This window comes from Topomyia yanbarensis, chromosome 1, assembly GCF_030247195.1.
Source record: "Topomyia yanbarensis strain Yona2022 chromosome 1, ASM3024719v1, whole genome shotgun sequence".
NCBI lineage: Eukaryota > Metazoa > Arthropoda > Insecta > Diptera > Culicidae > Topomyia > Topomyia yanbarensis.
Window position 1 is genome coordinate 182,818,540 of NC_080670.1, and position 15,098 is coordinate 182,833,637.

Consider the following 15,098-nt stretch of genomic DNA (forward strand, 5'->3'; position numbering starts at 1 on the left):
TCGGACGGATCTTCGTAGAATTCCTCATTACTAATTATTGCAGTCTTTTTTTATAAATTCATGATTCTTGTGAACTCTGCCTACGAATGGTTTAGAGGTTGTGAATAGCTGTAACTCAAGTTATTGTGCTACGTGGCAAAGTCACACCAAGCCTTGGAATGGAACCGTATACAGTGAAGACCCGATTTTATCAGCTTCATATGAAAATTTATAGTTGGTAGTTTGATGGACTCTAGCAGACGAACCAAGTTGAATTCGAGTAAATCCTTTCTTGTCATATTTTTCTCATCTTAGAGATCATACATGCAAAAAAAAATTTTTTTAATTTTTTTTGTTAAATTTTGCACTGTTTAAGCTAAATAATCAGAAAAGATTTTGAGGCTATATCTAGGGACTAAAGAAGAATATTTTAAGACCTTCGTTTTCTTAAACAGAAAGAAAAATACATGTCCCGATTTTGTCAATGTCCACATTTTTTCAGCCTAAAATTCACCAGTATTTTCAATTGTGGTTGAAGCTCATTCTGATATAATTTGACTAAAAAAAGAATCGCTCTGCTCTGCGGCGAATCAGTCTTCGAGAAGGTTACTAATATTATCGAGCAAGTAAACCAGCCATTTAAAACCTCGATCAACAAACAGTGGCCAGAATCCAGGTCCGTAAGCTGATTGGGGTCGATGGATGTGTTTTAATTGGCGATGGAACCTATACGATAGCCGATTTCAAAAAAAAATCCGTTGTTCAAATTGTTCGCGGATAGGTTCGTGAAATTCTGATTTGGCAAGGAATCTGTTCCTGTGGCAAGAAAATCAGCGTTTTCGTGACAAATAACACTATTAATTCGGAAGTAAAGGAAGTTCCTCAACAAACGGATGTCACCCTACGGTAAGTGCCATGATGGTCCGTTACGTTCTGGGCAGACTTTGCTAGTTCCCATTACAACAAGGACAAATTATAATGATACGACAAAGGAGTTCATTCCAAAAGAGCAGCATCAACCAAACTGTCCCCAGCTCCGTCCAATAGCGAAGTATTGGGAGATAACGAAGTGGAAATTGAAGATTTAGAGTCTCTAGCGAGATCGGTACCGTAACTGAAGAAGGTGTGCGTCGAATGAAGAGCGACATCTACAGAAAAGTGCGCTGATTCCTTCGAACCAATAATTAATGATTTGAAGCCTTTTTTTTCATTAGGTCCAATCTGCAAATGAGAGCCCTCTTTTTTCGCTTTCTCTTTCGCTTATTACTGCGAAATTATAAAACTTTTTGAACATTTATCAGTATGTTTCGAAAGACTAAGGTTTTTACTAGCTTATTATGCATAGAGTTGAAGGGAAATCATAAAGGTGACCGAGTAATTCGCGGAAGAGAAAGTAAAGAGAGACTCTCTTTTGTAGATTAAACCTATTGAAAAAAGTCTTCATTTGTATCAGTTGTTTTCGCAAAATATTATTTTATTACCTTTTTTCATCCTTAGAAAATTATTCGATTGAATGAAAGGTTAAGCAAATACACGCATTTGAAAGTACCAAGTGAACGACCAATAACTGATGCGTTTTGTACCTCAAAACTAACTGTCAGTACTAACAACAAAAAACGATCGTACCGAGTTTCACCCGTAAGAGCATGAAACAAAAAGGAAAATCTAGACGTGAACGACAAGAAAGCAGTGCCGATGACGACGTGAACGTGGACGATAGCGCAAGAGAACATGAGCGATAGTAAAAAGTAGATGGATTGACTCGCACTAGTTGCAATGGACAACGCAGCTAATGCTTCACCGCCGAGAAATAAGGCCCTAACACGCATCAGCAAACTGCGCTCACAAAACCCAACGAACAAGGAGTAAATACTGTATTTTTTTTGTTACTTCGACATTTTGGAAAATTATAGAAGGTTCACGTCTCATTTATGCTTATAAACCTAGAACCGTATCAAATGAACAGAAAAAGTGACATTTTGGGTAGAGTAGAATGGGGTCAAACATGTATGGGGGTAAAAAGGGTATAGGGGAATTTTCTTTGCTATGTTATTGCAGAGGTCGCTCATGTTGCATGAATTGGGTACACGGTAGAGAACATCGTTGACGACTGTCATTTCGGCTGTTGCGGTGGATGTTCTGTGAAAACGCTTTATCTTTTGTCGTCAGTACAATATATTTAATAAAAGAAAAAAAAATCAAGTTAGTTTTAGCTTACGTAAAAATTAATTCTTATCAGGGACCATCCATAAATGACGTAGCATTTTTGAGTGATTTTAACACCCCCCTCCCCCATCGTAGGATTTCGTCACAAACCTCTAAAAACCCCCTGGTAATTACGTAACTTGACGGTAAACCTGCCCCCCCCCCCCTGTCACTGCAATTTTTTTTTTTAAATTATATTCTATTCCCCTTTAAAAAAGCTACGTAGCATGGCATGACCCCCTGTCGTCACACATCATCACAAAATACAAAACTCCCCCCTCTCCCACATAATGCTACGTCATTTATGGATGATCCCTCACGAGTTTTGTGTTGGTTTTTCGATATTTTGGTTTTTGAAAAAATACGGACATTAACATGAAGCATACGCTAGGGGGCACGATAGGTCAGCCGTTTGGGGACACTAAAGGTCACTACTAAAATGAAAATTTCAATTATTTTGACAGAGAAATTGTGCGTAATTTCGTGCGAAAAAACGCCAAAGCGAAGTGAAGAGGACATAACCCCACAGGAAATCTTAGTTCCGGTAACCAGTTTGCAACAAAACATGTATGGGTTTTTTGTTGTCAACTGGTTGTGAACTAGTTGCCGCAACAAAAATTGCTACTTGGGAAACAACACAATTGCATATGTTCAAGATGGCGCCAGTATTCGATCAGCCTCTAAACAATTCAAGGTTCCGTTCAAGACATTACGTACTCGATTGAAAGGTAAGTATTGTTGAAGTAGATAACCGGAGTAAAATGATCGAAAAAGGAAAGGAATCCAAAAAGGAATGCTCCGAAGCGCAAACGTGATCGATGCACAGCTAAGCAACCACGTGAGCCGGAATGCACAACTTCAATTCTACACTCTGGCGACAACGAGGACACCGAAGAAGTCATTCGCAAGTACAAATCCAGACACAGCTTCTGAAAAAAAAACATCTTTTTACAACATTTCCTTTTGCGGTTTCATGATTTATCACATCATTTCCACCTCTTTAATTTTCTTACCTCAATGACGTCAATGGATTGCATTTATTTGCGTTATTAAATTTCAAATAATCTGCAGTATTCATAGTCGTCAAATACAAGTTCAATCGCTGATTTTCCAGGCGCGTGCGTTGTTTTATTTAACTTCGAATATCCTGACCTATCGTACATCCATATTTTAAAAAACGTCGAGCAAAGTATCTTCGTCTTATTCGATTTAGTTTGAAAAATGTTTAACCAGGCATAAAGTCGTTTTCGCCAAAACGTAGCCAGATGTATAACCTTTCCAACGAATGCTTGTTTGTCAAAATCAACTACTTGACCCCACTCTACTCTACTCGTAACATCGCTTTGATGGCTCATCCGACGTATAGTCTTGTTTTAATACCAAACGACTTTTTTATTCCCATAAATCTAACGTAAAATGCGATCCGTTGCAAATCAAACGACACTGGTTACACATCCAGAACAGATCCTCTCGTGTCATTTTTGGAAACAGAGGGTAAACACCGGAAAAATACGCCCAAAAGTTGCTAAGCTTATATAATGCAACCGAAAACCAGCACATAGTCCCCAATAGCTGACCCACGAACGATTGTTAAACCAATAACTGCTGAAGAAAGAATGTCTACTCAACGCCGATTGCACCTAGCATCTCCAAAATACAGCATTTCAAAAAGATCATTTTCACGGTCAAAATGATTTAGCTTCTAAACCATTAATTTTGAAAATTGGACTTTCTCAAAGAAGTTTTTAGACATCTTTTGATAACTCATGATATCATTAATGATGAAAGTATCAAGTATGCAACGAATTTGGCTAGTCTGCCCTTAAATCCACCAAAGACAACGGTCACGGAAAGCTCGCAAAGCGAACACAGTACGTAGATATACATTATGCTACAGAAATCCAAACAACATACCGTTACTATCGTTTTGCCAGTAATGATTTATCAATTGAGATGAGATTTCTTTGCGGCGTCACTGTACTGTGGTTGTAAAATTAGACCACCAATACGAGAAGTGGAACGCTCGCTGGAAGATAGAATGTGTATCAACGAATCTTAGTTTCACACAATTCAGTTCCATCATATACGCAATGCCACAATAACGGTTAAACATGGGAACTTATTTCCCGTAACAACATGGAACACTTGGATGAGTTTGGTAATGATACTCTCAAGATCCCCTTGTTTTATGAAGACAACACAATCGAGGTACGACAGCATGATCTGCCTCCGTTAGCTTTTTTTTGCTATTCATGTCGGACTACAGAGAAGTGCTCTCCGATTAAAATGATATATGCAGGAACTTCTCCCTAGATATCAACAACGATGTTCAACAGGTGAGCATGCGGTTGAAGCACCCTCTTCCTTACTTAATGACTGTGCAACCGGGTATTACCTATACTCAGACGACGTTGTGTAATTATGACTTAAAGACTGTTTACGTTAAATTTTGCACTCCAAGGTGTCAGGAAAAAATCTACGTATAATAAGACGAAACCGTTTGTTTCAGAATGTGGCTTAATATTGATAGTAAAAATATCTTATCTATAATAATTCTTATTTCTGTAGATTTCTAGAACTTTTAATGATATACCCGCCATCAGCTTCCGTATTATATTCTCAGATGAACTAGGGACTAGATACTTCATTTTGAATTTATTGACGTCATTTGGGAGCCTTAGTTACTTAGGGAACCTCCCTTCTGCGTACAGCGAAATTTGGGCGGCTGCGATGAGCGGCGCATGTCGTCAGTATGGGAAACGACATCCCGATAAAAATGGTTTTTGAAACTGATTCATCGAAAATACAAGGAGGAGAAGTGCATAGCGAGTAAGGTGCATCGACCAAGTTGAAGGAGACCTGATGAGCTTTCGTGACCTAGGAGGCTGGCAAAAAACAGCCATAGGTCGAGTAAACTGGAGACTAAGGTAACTAAATCAACGGTAGTTTGTGCAGGTGTTTAGATCCTAACTTACAGATCGCGAATTACCTCCTTTAGTTGTCATCGTGGATTGCCAGCTACTCACGCTAACTGCTATGTCAGAAACGGCCCCGGGAAGCTACTTGGGACCGTTGATGTTTCTGCTTTACTTCAAAAACCTGAATTTATTGCTGAAGACTCCCCGCCAGTACTTCGCGTAAGATTTTAAAATACTTCGCCTCATACGCTCCATTCAAGATCTCATATTTCTCCAAAAATATCTTGTAACCGCTGATTATGGGGTAGCAAGAATCTTGTGTGAATTCGTAACCTGAGAGGCGGGCGACAAACAGCCATCGGTCGAATGAACTGGGGACGACTTCTTGATATAGCAAAAGACATTACGACCTTTGACTAAGGTAACTAAGGTAAGCAGACCATCGGCAGAAAAAATCGGCAGACTAAAGTGGGCTGGACCTGCAGCAGCAATGCCGGAAGAGCCGAAATTGACCTGTTGCTTTAGACGTTCACATGTTGTTTAAACTGTTTGGATTTAGTGTCTAGTTAGCGTCAAGTTGGTGTCAGTTACTGACAAGATGAATTCGAAACCCCGAACTCCATAATTGTCAAACACCATCTGCCTTTTTGCATACATTCTTGGAAACTACATGTTTGTAAAATTAGAATAAATGTGGTAAAAAGAGATTTGAAAGGGCCAAAGAAAAGGCCTTATATCACAAAAATCTCTTTAATTTTGGTAGACATGAGCAAAGTTTCACAGGTTTAAGCTGCACATACACGAGGCGACAGGACACGCGCCACAAAACATCCACTAAGGAATTTTTTCTAGCTATTCCAACGCGGCAACAGCAGCAGCATTGAAATAATAGGTAGAAAAATCCCCAGTCAATGTTTTTGTGGCGTGTGTCCTGTCGTCATGTGTGCGAACGGCTTTAGCTTTGGAGGATGTGTATTAGGGTGGGACAAAAATTAGATTTCAGCTCCGAGCAACTTTTTAGGTACCATTTGTATGTATGTATTGAACGAGAAAAAAGTTTTTTATTCGGATTTTCTAAAAAAAAACGCGGTTTTTACGTATAAAAAAACAAGTTAAATAAAAAAGACGCGTGTGAATGTGAGTGTACATATTGATTTGAGTCTCTTTTTTTGCCCAACGCTCACGTAACAGTAACTTCACTGTATAGCTATATCCACACTAATAAGAAACAATTCCAATGTGATCCGTCATAGATTTCTATTTCACATAAAATTATATTTACAAACCAAAAAACTCTTATCGTCTATTAAGGAATCGTCCAAGCAAGTTAGTAACTCTTTATACAACTACATATAGATTTGTGACCTACGACTACAACGCTAAAACTCCTGTAATTATATATAACGCTCGTCAGTGCGGTAGCACTTGAACCCTATAGCATTACACACTAACACTCTGTTCAATCCCTCAAATCCAGCAACGCCATCAGGTAGCTGTTCACTAGCGACTGAAATGGCCCAGCAGAGGTGTAGCAGTAGTAGTAGTAGTAGAGGTACGCTACTAGCGGGAACAATGGCAGTGCTATCAAAAGAAAAGCGTACTGGAAGTAGTAATTGTCGCTGTAGTAGCTGGGACTCTTAGGGGTGCTCGTCATCGTCCTCCTACTGAGGGGGGTGGTGGTGCTGCTGTTGGTGCCGAAGTTTATGTACGAATCAATCACACCTCTACTGGAGGTAGAGTCTGTTGTGTTATTGGGAAACGGGGCAATGGTTGGAACAGTAATAGAAGTTAGGGGATTCGATTGGTTGGGAATGGGACCAACGGAACTGTTGTTGTTTTTTGTAGTACAACCGACATCACTGGTCGGGATAAAATTACCATTCACATCCTGATGTAAGTGAATAAAACAAAGCATTTTTTTAAACGCATTTCGGATACGAGAGAAGTGTAGCGAATGAAACGGAAGCGACAATTAAATGGAATAAGCATGCACTGCACCAAAGATGAATGGACCAGGACTATGGTTTATCTATTTGCTACCACTACAGTAACTAAGAACTATTTGTCAAATTTTCTAACAACTACAAAGCATCTGTACATGTATTAGAGAGCTCATACGTAGGGTATGCGGGTAGTGGTTGTGGTTGTATAGTGGTGGTAATGATAATGATGAATAAAATTTATACTACTGGCTAGCTACTGGACAGCGACGAGCTGTCCGTGTGAAGGATGGTCTGGGAAGAACCTATCGAAACCGACCATCCGCGCGAATGGTGGCCGAAAGGCGAAATGAACGAGACAGACGGCGACTAGAAATCGACCGACGCCCGTAATACTTACAATATTGCCAAATTTCTCATAACTACGACGTTTCTTCGCTCGCTTCGTGGTATCGGTTTGTGGTGAAGCCACTGTGCAATGGTGTGTGTTACGGGTATTTTTTTTGTTTGTTTTGTTTCGTTTTGTTTTGGGGGGTTCAGACCAGTTCAACAATCAGACGGATCAGTAGTAGCGTACCGAGCAGGAGAGGAATTAAAAGAATAAAAAAAGTTCTTTAGCACAATACTTCCACATAGTAAACTACAGAAGATATTACTTGGACTAGATTCGGCGCCCAGTACCTTCCGGCTGCGCTTGATGCGTTCCTCCTCGTTCGAATGATAGTAGCTGGAAGACTTTCGCGCACCAGTCGATCCGGTAGCACCAGCGGCGGCCACAACCGGTACATTTATGGCGGCCATTCGATTCGCCGCAAAACGGCGCAGTTTTGCGAACTCTTCCATGTTGTTGATCTGCTGCTTCTGCTTGAACTCGGCATAGTCCAGCTTCGGGTGCTTGACGTGCGGGATTTCTCCGCGGAACACTTCGCATATCTGCTCCAGGTAGTTCAGCCACAGCTTCGAGTCGACACCGATCAGTGTTACCGAGTCTTGGCCGGACATTACACGAGGTATTCCTGGTTAAATTTGATGCGTTAGAAACGGGTTTCAACATTTTTTTACAGAATCGAAAAAACTCACCTAAATGATCTTCAAGAATGGAGAAGGCATGCTCGTTACACTCGTTTGAACCGAATCCTTCCAGCTCCTCCAAATTCACCAGGTCGGGCCGGTACCGGTTAATCAAAGTGCACAGAACTTGACCGTTGGTAAAGCACTGAGCTGCATCCGTTAACTCCTGCACGAATTCGTTATCTTTCAGCTGTGATTTGATCCACCGTAACAGTACCGTGCCCAGCGGAACCGTGTCGTTTGTGCGTCGCTTGCGTTTGGTGATGGTAACTTCCGGACCAGCCGTAAGCACATTGGTGTCCAGGAACGTCTGTTCGAGCAGTGCCGGATCGTCGCTGTCCAGTAGGTGTTTCACTTGGATAATGTTGACTGAGGCTTTGTTTAGATTGGGGTACCTGGTGCTGGGATCAAGCGTGTAGGCTCCAATATCTCGGTGCAGGTTTTCCGGGGTTGTTTGTGCGAGTAGCCGGTAGATGGATTCCCGTTGCGCTAGCACCGCTAGAAGACTGTTCTTTTGGTTGGAGAAAAGTTTGATCGCGTACGCAGCATCCATACTGGATAGGAAACCTCGAGCGCAACCTGATCCCGTTGGCCAGAACGGTTCCAACAGGCTATCTCCAACCAGACAGGATAGTAATCGGTAGTTCTTTCGGACGGTAACCTTACACGAGTTGTCTGCAGCGAACATCGAGGTAAAATCGAACATGGCTACATCCGGTTTGCCGTAATGGTTTACCGCGAATTCTATGTTAGGCATTTGGTATTTGGTCGAGAAATTGGCGGCTTCCCGGGCGTAATCCAACAGCTTGGCGGTGTCTACGTTTGACGAAGAAAGTAGTTCGGCCGGATCGGCATAATCTTGAATGATCACACCCTTGTCGAGAAGACTGTGCTTTTTCGCGGTCATCACGAAATAGTGCGTTTCGTCCTTATAGTACACAATGTTCTCCAGATCGATACCGGTTGTCTGGTACAGTTCCTTGAAGAACGACTGATTGAAGATGAACGCCACGCCGCTGATCTCCTCGACTTTGGCCTCCGCTTCGGATTTCTTGTTGATGAAATTGACCGTGATAGCGATCGCCAGTTTACCCCTAAACTCTTTTCGCTTGAAGCCTTCCAAGGTATTGCGCTTACCGTCGGCACCGATCAACACGTTGAACTCATAATGGGAGACGGCATGTTCTTCGGGTGAGACGGCTGCGCGCCAACCGCAACCGTCCTTTGGTTCGATCTCGCGTATGAACGAAACGCCTTCGTGCACTTCCACACCCAGCAGCAGGGCAACCTTGAGCAGAATGCACTGCAGCTGCCGGATCGAGATGTGATCGATGGAACCGGCACAGAACTTACCGTAAAATTTCTTCGCTCCCAGCGCTTTGAGATCGGTGATTAGAAATGGCCACAGATGCAGTACGTTATTCCTACTAATTCTATCACGTTTTTCTACTACAACCTGAAGGACAAGGAAGGGTAAGGTAATAGCGATATGTCAATATGATCAGAAACGGTATTGGGTTGTTAGGAGGTCGCAAACTGGACTTACCACTTTGGCACCGAGCAGCTGTGCTTCGATTGCCGTACGCAGACCGCAGGGTCCTGCGCCGATGACTAGTACACGGGTGCCGCTAGCGGCTGTGCCTTTGTTGTACACGCGATGCGAGGCGCGGGTGTCAAACTTTTTCCACAACGCTTGCGCTTTCCAGTTACGAATTTTCGCTTTGAACTTGGGATAAAATTCGTTCAGCGGCCCAGGTCGTAGCCCGAGGATATCACACATGTTTCTGTACAGGCCCAGAATCTGGCGCATGGTGGTCGCGGCACAAAAATGATCGAACATTTCTGCGACCAACGAGGCCGCCTCATGCTCACTAATGGCGGGATTCATTCTGGAAGAAGAAAAAGGGGAAAAGAACAACGATTAAAGATTGGATTCATTAGATATTTAAAAAACGCTCGCATCGAATAGTTCGCTTTATCTGAGGGGTGACACGACTCAACTGAAGATGGCCGTCATCATGTCGAGTTGTGAAACTTGACAACGGTTACGAAACCGATAATACTTTAAGCACTTGTATTAGGAGGTTTCATAAGAAATGGTAATCTGTTACTAGAACACATTCTAAGGTTTCTCACGTATCGTAGATAGCAACGTATTTTAATCCTTCACTTCTTCCTCGTTAAGCCAACACATTCAATTCGTAAATTCCTGATAAACTACTGCACTACTTTCCTCGGTATCCAGTAACAATAAGACCAAATGCTCGACTATATAATCCGTTCCATTCACACGTGCGGCGGGCACACCTATCTATCTTCCGGTGACAGCGTTCTTTGTGCGCCTCTATAAACAAACCAACTATGCCCCATGCGAACAATTACACGCCTACTCAGATCCACGCGTAAACTACGACTGAGCTGAATCCACCCGCCACGGACGGTTGGTCGTCGGTGGAGGCCACTCAATATTTACGAGAATCATTCAACAAAACCTTCACTTTCGACAGAGATATGAAAATTGCAAGAAGCCCAAAGCCGCGGCGAAAGAAGCAACGCTGACGAAATTCTTCTGTTTCTGTGCACAACATAAACACACACAGGTCTGAACGGTGAATGAATCGCGGGATGTCTCTTCCAAGCCTGCCTGGGTCAGTAACATGAAGTCATCATCCGTGATTGAAACACCACAATCTGCCTGATTGACCTTAGATGGTCATAACGAAGCTTAGTGTCCGCTCAGAAACCCGGTGCCGGCTGGCACGATATATCTCCGCAACAACATCATCAACTAACCGTGTAAGTGGACAAAACGAAAAAAAGCTTTTCCCCTCCGATGGTTTCGCTGCTGCCCACGGTACGGAACTCGCTGCTGTGTGCTGCAATAAACCGGAGTCATTGCAAGCGTTTCAAAGATAATAAAAATCGAAACCTTATCGGAAAACCACTTTCCTCATCCATCCTGTCCTACGACGGTTACTCAAATCTACTGACGTTTGTGTCATACCACCACCAACCTTTAACCATATTTAGCCCGGTTTACTGTAATATGGCTCCGGCACGATTGTCCTCCGACTGATGTGACCGTGACAGTGAAGAGTATCGCGCACCATATCGTCGATTAGCGAACCCAAACACGTTCCCAGTGGAACGGTTGTGAGTTCAACAAATGGATATCTGAAGCACGATTGGTGACAGCCGAAGCAGGCTATGGTCTAGAAGAATGAAAAACCGGGTGTTGGTGGGTGCCTCCACCTGTTTGATATTCTGTTGAGGGTGACGCACTCTCTCTCACATCCCTAACAACAGCGCAGTGCCACCGGAGGGTGTGTTTGTATATGGTGGTCTGTTCAACAACAGCGTACTTGGTGGCTCCATGATGAAACAAAACAAAAAAACGGGTGGCCTTCGGGTCACAGTAGTATTAGTTGATATTTATGACGGCTGTTGGAAGTTATAGTTACAAACTTTATCTCCGTATCAATTCAAAGCACGGTTTTGATGGAATGCTCAATACTGTTGCCTAAACTGCCTTGTTGCACATTTTATGGTTGGCAGTGGTAGTTTCGTTGTTTACCAACAGAATAAGTGAGGAATTGGAAAAGGTTAGCGGAAGTTGTTGGGGAATAACGAGTTCGCTTTTGGCGGTATTTTGAAAACACCATGAAAACATAATTATAAAAGTATATCAATAACACGCACACCTATAAGCAATAAAGTTTTAGAATGATTTTCCAAACATCAATATCAATAAAATGCGATAAATGTAAGGGAAGACCTATCGGCTTCAAAGGAATTACAACAAACTTTACAGAAAAAAAACTTTGCATCTCAGCACAGTTTCCGGATCTCCGAAATGTTTCTCGAATTGGTATAAGGATCAACGAACCTCAGTGAAATCTAACAAATATCAGAAGAATACAAGTATCAGGGGCATTCCATAAGTTTCTTTCTGAGAAGGATTTTTAAACTTCAGAGAATAACCAACAACTCAGCAGTTTCTACAGATCTCTGGCCAAGTTTACAATATTCAGGACAGGGAAGCTGTCACGTCAGGGAAACATTTATTTACTCTCCAAAAACGTCTTATAGGTGTTCTTACTTGCTTCTTAATTCGACTTGTAATTGGTATTAGTTTTCTCGTATATTTTAAGGAACAGGATACAGCTTTTGCAATTTCTGTTCTTGCCCTAACAGTAGCCAAGAATTTGGCAGAACGTTACCAGTGCCGTATGCCTCACATGATGGAACTGGATAAAGGCAACTTTCGTAAGTTTACGTTCATTTTTCGCCTTGAATTAATTTTACACATCGCTATTACTCGCATCGTGAATTTTTAGTCTAAGACAGAAATATCATACGTAATGTAATTTTAGTGGCATCTCCATCTCTGTACTAATTTCAGAGTAACAATTTGTCATCAACTGTTGGAATATGAGCATGAGCATGATGACTGTACGATTCGTAAATGCTACTCCGTGATTGACCAGCACATGCGAAATTCTACAGAGAATCAATAAATGGGGCCTGAGAGTAGCTCAATGTGCACGTTTCGAGAGTTCTATACCTTGAAACGCCTAGCAAGGAATAAAAAAGGCGAGCGCAAAAGTAAGCCTCATGTTGAGTGTTTGAGAGTGAATCAAGGTGTGACAGAGAGAGCACCCCAGTAAGCCTCATAACAGGACGTATGAACGCGTGAGCGAGAGTGAATGAGTACATCAAGTACAGCCATCCCCCCAGAAGTAATACCGAGAGGTAGTCCCTGGCGGGAACAATGGCCGAGCCCAATGGAGTTTAGTCGGTATTAATGGCTGCGTCACCATTCGAGCCCGAGACACCCCCAGTACACCCCGTGCACAGTGGGACGAGCCCGGACTTAAGTCCATATATGAAGGTTATGCGATATTCTCAGTAGTATTTTTCTCGTATCAACTGAGCCATTAGAGACATTTTCGCGAGATTTTAGGTGATTTGAATGCAAAATGAATTTTTGACAGCTTTTTGAAGGGCATAACTCAAGTGTTTTTTGCATTATTTGACCATAGGAACTACATACGGTTATTCTCGTTTTTCAAAGAAACGGTTGATTTTATGAATTGCGTTACTTCACCAAAATAATCCGTGTGATAAAATTACATCGTAAAATCGCCAAAAATAAGTCACTAGTTGGTTTAGTTAGTGTTTAGATAACTGTTTGTCATGAATTTTTATTGAATTCGAACTTCTAAAGCGATAACAACAACGACGCCCGTGAATGCCCGCGATCACACTATGCTCATTCGAAAGCTTTTCATTTTCTCTTTAAAATGAGCCTATGCTAGTTTTGCGAAAACTTGCGATAAGCAGTCAAAATTTGAAAAAACTGTGAATGGAGACGCATGGTTATTACTGATATTTAATTTGAATATTCACTTTATGACTAGAATAATGACACTAATTTATGCACAGCAATAATAGCATTTAGAGCATGATCTACAAGGGTTTTACTAGTGATCAAGAGTAAGGAGCCGAATGGGAAGTATGGTTTTTAAGTGGTAAAGGAATTAAGAATGTTTAAAATTCAGTCAATATTTTCAACCATCTGAAATGTGTCATAAAATGTTTCATGAACTATGTTTGCTAACTTACGCAATAACTGTCAAATTGAGTGAACACAGTTGAGTTCTAGTCATTTGATAAGACTTTTTTTTCGAGTTTGCATAGCGCTGATATAGCTTAAAGGTATGCGATATTATCCTAATAAAATAAGACCATTTTTAAATGAACCATTAACGCGAAAAAAGGATTTTGGATTTATTTTAATTTAAGGTATGAAATAAGCAATATAAGCAACTTAAAACACACCTGCGAAAACAAAATCGTTAACCATCTTGTTGATTAGTGAATGTAATCAATATTCCACTAAGACGCTCAAAATGTTTGTTGTGAAAATGAAAAAAATGGAGTTTTCATACCAAGTAACCCACTAATGAATTAAACGTTCCAAAATTAATCGATCACATCTTATTTCATCCTTAAAAATAATATAGTCATTTCTAAAGCCACATAATGAGAATCAATTCGTTTCAATACGGAAAATAAATTCCAAAATTACAATTGAAAGAAATCTTTATAAAAGACAAAATATTTACTTTTAAGCCACTCTAATAAATAGTAAAGTTAATTTCTATTTTCTATAACCAACATAAGAATTCAGCGTACAAAAATGTCTTTAAAAAAATTTTTAACCTTCACAGCAAAATAATTATTTTTGAGCCACCCTAATGTATAATAATTTTTTTTGCAGATATTAATATCAAAAACGGTTTAGCACACGAAAATTAATATACACAAATTTTAAGAACGATTTAGAAAAAAAAAATTTTTTTGAGACACCCTAATGAATAGTAAATGTTTATTTTTGAAATGTTTTAATATCGAAAACGAATTCAGCGTACCAAAATTACATAAAGACGTCCTATATGAACCGATACGGAAAAGTTTGGACTTTAGTCCACCTTTTGTTCTAAGTCGTGCCACTGTGCCGTGTGGTAGCTTGGCATCTACTAATAGCACGTGTACTGGGCTCGTACGTAAATGTATGCTCCATTGTAAAAAAATAATTTGAAACGCCAATAACGGCGCCGGCCACGTCCTTACAGTTATCGGGGAAGAAAAGGAATGTTAGTGTAACAAGCGTTGTTATGGAGACCGTGTATACCTCTGCATCTCCACGTTTGCCACGGGAAGGAGTTTTTGGTAAGAGGATTGGGTAAAGAGTTACAGAAATCTGGATTCACCTTGATAAGTGATACGATCTATGCAATAGGGATCTTTAGAGGTGCGCGGGTTAAGGCATATTCTGATGCACATTAGTACCGTGAGTTAATATCTCAGCCCTTTTTCAATTTTTTGGCCTGACACTATTGAAAAAACAGTTTTTAGTTTGTTTCCTTTTAGGACAATAACGCATCCAAACCCATGCGACTTGCACGACTCTGTAGGTTGC

General features: G+C 41.0%; 1 protein-coding gene across 7 annotated transcripts in view; it reads right to left on the bottom strand.

The window, feature by feature from the left end:
* Positions 1-15,098, bottom strand: part of LOC131683819 (F-actin-monooxygenase Mical) — a 167,137-nt gene that overhangs the window by 58,848 nt on the left and 93,191 nt on the right. For all 7 annotated transcript variants that reach the window (XR_009304572.1, XR_009304567.1, XR_009304568.1 and 4 more), the window contains 4 exons: positions 9,660-10,002; positions 8,123-9,569; positions 7,699-8,058; positions 7,443-7,513 (listed from right to left, as the gene is read on the bottom strand). Coding sequence is in view for 2 of the 7 variants with exons in the window: in XM_058966180.1 (XP_058822163.1) it covers positions 7,443-7,513; positions 7,699-8,058; positions 8,123-9,569; positions 9,660-10,001 (2,220 nt within the window). In the remaining 5 variants the exon portion in view is untranslated. The remainder of the gene's footprint in view (positions 1-7,442; positions 7,514-7,698; positions 8,059-8,122; positions 9,570-9,659; positions 10,003-15,098) is intronic.